We start from the raw sequence: 6,112 nt of genomic DNA on the forward strand, positions 1-6,112 counted from the left end.
AATCGACCCCAGGACTTATTCTTTGTAAGCCTAGTACTTATTCTATCGGTCTCTTTTGCCGAACCGCTAAGTGATGGGGACATAAACACACCAGCATCGGTTATCAAGCAATGCTAGGGGGACAAACACAGACACACAAACACACACACACATATATATATATACATATATATGACGGGCTTCTTTCAGTTTCCGTCTACAAAATCCACTCACAAGGCTTTGGTCGGCCTGAGGTTATAGTAGAAGACACTTGCCCAAGGTGCCACGCAGTGGGAATGAACCCGGAACCATGTGGTTGGTAAGCAAGCTACTTACCACACAGCCACTCATATCTTCTCTATAATAATTAATACATAAATATTTTCTTGCACTGTCTCTGATGAAGGGACATATCAAATATCCGACTAACAGCTGTAAGACCTTGTCCATATAAATGTTCTGAAAACTATTCACACCCTTGGATTTTTTATCTCATTCTGTTAATTTTCATATATATATATATATATATATATATATAATGCAAGAGAGTTAGGGGTTGAGGAGTCAACCCACTAAGGGATAGTATCTATCCAATATACTGCTGGGAGGGTACCCAATTAATGTTTCCTTATGTGCTTTTATTTGTAAACCCGGTTGTCAATATAACATGGTTTGTCATAAACACTTGTACTTTGTGTTTTTTTTGTCACTTTAGTTACAAATTAAGTTAATGAATTCAACAAGATACACTGTCTGCAAGCCGTCGGGTTCAGCATATTATCCTCCATTTTCTAATTGATATATATATATATTTATATATATATATATATATATATATATATATATATATATATATACTAGTGGCGACTCTGGCACTCGGGCTGTTTGAGCTTAGCCTGAGTATAAATTTAGTAAAGTGAAATCGAAAATTGAACCAAATTCGTTGACTGGCACCCATGCCAACCTTCCTTCATTGGACACTAAACTCAGCTTGTGAAAACCTGTTGGGACAAGTGAGATCGAAAATGAACCAAATTCGATGACTGGCACCTGTGCCAGTAGAGCGCTAATAGCACCATCTGAGCGGGATCACTGGCAGAGCAGCAGTCTCGCTTCCATGCCAGTGGCACGTAAAAAGCACCATTTGAGTGCGATCGTTTCCAGCTTTGTCTTACTGGCACTTGTGCCGGTGGCATGTGAACAAAACATTTACATACCAGTCAGGTGTATTCAATTTATTTGAATAAGACTCTGCACTATCACACATGGCTCTAGTAACACAGGAATGGATGGCTGAAAATTTTCACGATCACATAACTCCTAACATTTGGCCTCGTAATTCCCCAGATCTCAATCTGTTGGACTATTGCATGTGGAGCGTTGTTGAGAGAGAGATCAATGAACATGCCCATAACGCCAAAGATTCTTTGGAAGCTGCCATAGTCCTTCTATATATTTGTATTTTTATTTGTATATATATCTTTTACCTTCTGTGTTTTTTTTTATGTGTATTCTTTACATGTTAAAAGCCATGGTAATATTTATATATGATCAAATGTATGGAAGCCTGGTGTGACATAAAGTTGTAGACTCGAATTTAATGTTTGTTCTCTAATCTATGTTTTTTCTTTTTTTTATCTCTGTCTCAATTTCATTTGAGCACTTCTTTTTTGCAATCTTCTAAACCCCTTTTGTCCCCATAAAAAGAGGCAAAAATTATTTCTTGTCGTACACACACACACACACACACACACACACACATATATATATGTATGTATGTACATGGATGTATGTGTATATGTGCATATATATGTACATATATTACGGCACTCTGTCGATTACGACAACAAGGGTTCCAGTTGATCCAATCAACGGAACAGCCTGCTCGTGAAATTAATGTGCAAGTGGCTGAGCACTCCACAGACACTTGTACTCGTAATATAGTTCTCAGGGAGATTCAGTGTGACACAGTGTGACAAGGCTGGCCCCTTTGAAATACAGGTACAACAGAAACTGGAAGAAAGAGTGAGAGAAAGTTATGGTGAAAGAGTAAAGCAAGGTTTGCCATACACCCCTGCCGGAGCCTCGTGGAGCTTTAGGTGTTTTCGCTCAATAAACACTCACAACGCCCGGTCTGGGAATTGAAACCGTGATCCTATGACCGCGAGTCCACTGCCCTAACCACTGGGCCATTGCGCCTCCACACTATAAATAATAAGTATAACCTAAATTCTTATTCCATTCTGAATCACAACTGCCCAACGAATGGGAACGTGAAACTCTGAGTAACAGTTTTTTGTGATACTTTTAGTGATGTGTTTGCAGATTTAATGATCAAGCATATTATAAATATATTGTTTCCGGTATAAATTAATATTACTAAGAAATAATACTGGTCCCTGGCACACTGGGGGCAAACCCCCCCCCCCCAAAAAAAAAAAAAAACTGCCAGTATGCCACATCTGACAGTTTGAGAAGCACTGATCTGATGAAGAGAAAAAAAAAGAAATCTTTCTCTTCTTCCCTTGTTTATCATTCCATTGATGTTCACCATTGATGTCAGCTTGTATTCTTCCTTTTTATTTACAGAATGAGACGAGAGACGCATTTAAAGAACTGTTGAGAAAGGCAAGCCATGTATTACCAGGTGATGAAACGTCTGAGAAAAAGATGACTTTGGAGCCTTTAATCGATTTTCTATCAAAAAGTGTTTTCAAGGAAGGGATTATTGGTAACTATGAGCCTGCCCCTAGAGACACACTCAACAGACCTGGTAAGAGATGACACAATATATGCTTTGTTGTAAGGCGGCAAGCTAGCAGAAACGTTAGCATGCCAGGTGAAATGCTTAGCGGTATTTCGTGTCTCTTTACGTTCTGAGTTCAAATTCTGCCGAGGTTGACTTTGCCTTTCATCCTTTCGGGCTTGATAAATTAAGTACCAGTTACGCACTGGTGTTGATGTAATCGACTTAATCCCTTTGTCTGTCCTTGTTTGTCCCCTCTATGTTTAGCCCCTTGTGGGCAATAAAGGAATAAGAAACATTAGAATGCCGGGCGAAATGCTTAGCGGTATTTCGTGTGTCTTTACGTTCTGAGTTCAAATTCTGCCGAGGTCGACTTTGCCTTTCATCCTTTCAGGGTTGATAAATTAAGTACCAGTTGTGTACTGGGTCGATCTAATCGACTGGCCTCATCCCCTAAAATTTTGGGCCTTGTGCCTAGAGTAGAAAAGAATATATGTTTTGTTGCAAGAGCAAAGTGAGTGAGCAAATAAAAGAGAATAAGTAGGGAGGGAGGGAAAAAAGGGAGTGGAGTTATAAATAGTTAAAGCAGTTGATGGAAAACAGAGTGGAGCATATAGATAAACCTTTATCATCATCATCATCATCATCGTCGTTGTTTAACGTCCGCTTTCCATGCTGGCATGGGTTGGACGATTTGACTGAGGACTGGTGTACCAGGAGGCGACACCAAGCTCCAATCTGATTTGGCAGAGTTTCTACAGCTGGATGGCCTTCCTAACGCCAACCACTCCGAGAGTGTAGTGGGTGCTTTTACGTGCCACCAGCACGAAGGCCAGTCAGGCGGTACTGGTAACAGCCACACTCGAAATAGTGTATTTTACATGCCACCTGCACAGGAGCCAGTCCATCGGCACTGGCAACGATCTCGCTCGAATGTCTTTTCGCGTGCCACTGGCACAAGTGCCAGTAAGGCAACGTTGGTAACAATCACGCTGGTGCTATTTACGTGCCACCGGCACAGAAGCCAGACAGCTGCTCTGGCAACGATCACGCTCAGACGGTGCTCAGGTGCCAACACGATTTATATATACACATATACAGGGTGATTAAAGAGTAACTCCCTATTTTAAAATACTTATAAATTAATTATTAATTGCAATTTTTACTAAAAAATGGGTGTGAGAGGAAAGCTTTTAGTATGAGGTTTTATTTAAATTTCGATATGGACTCCAGATGTCACCACCAGCTTTTTGAGTGGCTCAGGAAGTGTGTCAATTGATTTCATCAGAAACTCTTGTGAGATGGGAGAAGACATGACTTCTCGTATTCATCCTTCAAGTTCTTCCAAAGTCTTTGGTTCGGTACAGTAGAACTGTTCCTTTAAGCAACCCCAGAGAAAGAAGCCACTAGGTGTTAAGTCAGGACTCCTGGCTAGCCAATGAAGCAGACCACGATGAGGGGAGGGGAGAGGAAGTGGCCATTCATTCATTCATGAACGACAACAGAAAATTACAGATTGAATTCTCATACTTCAAGAAACAAACACAATAATATCTGGGAAAAAATTACAATTAATTAATAATTTATAAGTATTTTAAAATAGGGAGTTACTTTTCAATTACCCTGTATATTTTTTATCCTTTACTTGTTTCAGTTATGAGACTGGCCATACTGGAGTACCACCTTGAAGTATATTTCAGTCAATAAAATCATAAAATCAACTCTAGTACTTACTTTTTTTTTAAAGTTTGAGACTTATTCAATCGGTCTTTATTGTTGTATTGGTACATCATGGGATCTGAAACAAACCTGTGTATGTGCACAAACACACTGACCTACACACACGCGTACAAACAAACAAAAAGAACACAGCTTGGATAACAGACAGAGTCAACAAATATTGAAAAGGTTGCAAGACACAATGAAAATTTTAGGAAAAATAAATAAGTAAATGAGTGGAAGACGTAGTAGAAGACACTGCCTAAAGTACCACACAATGTGACTGAACCCAGAACCATGTGGTTGGGATGCAAGCTCCTTACCACACAGTTATGCCTGTCTAGTCATGCCTCCACACATGCACACACACACACACACATACATGTGCACGAACACACACACACACACACACACACATATGAGAGAGAGAGAGAAAGAAGAAGAGAGAGAGAAAGAAGAAGAGAGAGAAAAAGAGAGTGAGAGAGAGATAGAGATAGATAGATAGATAAATAGAGAGAGAGAGAGAGAGAGAGAGAGAGAGAGTGGTGGGGCAAAGTTGAGGGCTGATTGTAAATTTTGGCCACAAAATTCTCCAATTTGTGTCTAAATGGAAACATTTTGTGGGAATACCTCATGGCTGTTCCTTCTGAATCACAGATTTTGGTTCAGTTCCACAGCATGGCTCCCTTTAAAGTAGTGGTTCACAACCTTTATCACCTTCGGGTCCACTTTTTAGGATAAAAATATCCAGGTCCTCTTCCGGAATATAAACCCCATAAAGTAGTAATTGTTTCTACATGCCAGCTTCATGTATCGGTACAATCACAGTCATATATCAGAGATATATCAGAGATTCTCCTACTTACTTTGGCCACAGGCTCCTAATTATAACCAGTAAGTGGTTTGAATACATGGGGATGAGGTGAATGGAAGGAAAGGTGTCAGCAATGTCCATGTCTGAAGGGCTTAACCAGAAGAGGAAAAGGGAGTGAGAACATGGACAGAAGTAGGACCAGTGTGGGCCTCTTTTGCCTCAGGTAGTCATCGTGGACAGATGCATGTGGACATGCACATGAGACAGGGCTTTAGCCAACACTGAGATGTAGATGAACTGTATTTTGTTCTTCATACTACAGAATATTTATGGATATAAATGATGTTCTCATAATTTACATCCATCGTTTTCTGGAGTAGTGTTTGCCTATCTTTAACCCTAATAGTGATTCTTTGGTCAAACTCCACTATTTCTACAAGATCTTTCTTAAATGTGCCAGTAATATAAACATTCACAATCTGTGGAAATTGAAAAACATACCTTGTTTAGAAGTCAATCTTTTCACTTCTGAATATGGCACTTTTAAAAAAAAATGTTTTTTAGTTTCTTCAGAAGTTTAATTTAAAGATTATTCCATAATCTAATTTATTAAAAAAAACAAACAAAAAAAATCATTAAAAAAGCTCATCTGAATTGGTTATGTTCATCTTTGGTAGGTGACTATGGCAAACCAGTGATCATAAGAGGAAACGAAAGAGTTTTGGCAGACCAATCTTTGAAAACTTATGGATATAACATACTTGCAAGTGACAAAATTGCAATGGACCGAATACCACCAGATTTTAGAATGACCGAGTAAGTCTCCTCCTCCTCCTCCTCCTCCTCCTCCTCCT

The 6,112-nt window shown here is 39.4% G+C and overlaps 1 protein-coding gene across 1 annotated transcript in view; it reads left to right on the forward strand.

Annotated features, from left to right (window-relative positions):
• LOC106873890 (N-acetylgalactosaminyltransferase 7) overlaps positions 1-6,112 on the forward strand; it is a 35,712-nt gene that overhangs the window by 4,596 nt on the left and 25,004 nt on the right. The window contains exons 2-3 of the mRNA XM_052972004.1: positions 2,569-2,752; positions 5,936-6,074. Coding sequence (XP_052827964.1) covers positions 2,569-2,752; positions 5,936-6,074 — 323 coding nt within the window. The remainder of the gene's footprint in view (positions 1-2,568; positions 2,753-5,935; positions 6,075-6,112) is intronic.

This window comes from Octopus bimaculoides, chromosome 11 (genome assembly GCF_001194135.2).
Source record: "Octopus bimaculoides isolate UCB-OBI-ISO-001 chromosome 11, ASM119413v2, whole genome shotgun sequence".
Classification (NCBI taxonomy): domain Eukaryota; kingdom Metazoa; phylum Mollusca; class Cephalopoda; order Octopoda; family Octopodidae; genus Octopus; species Octopus bimaculoides.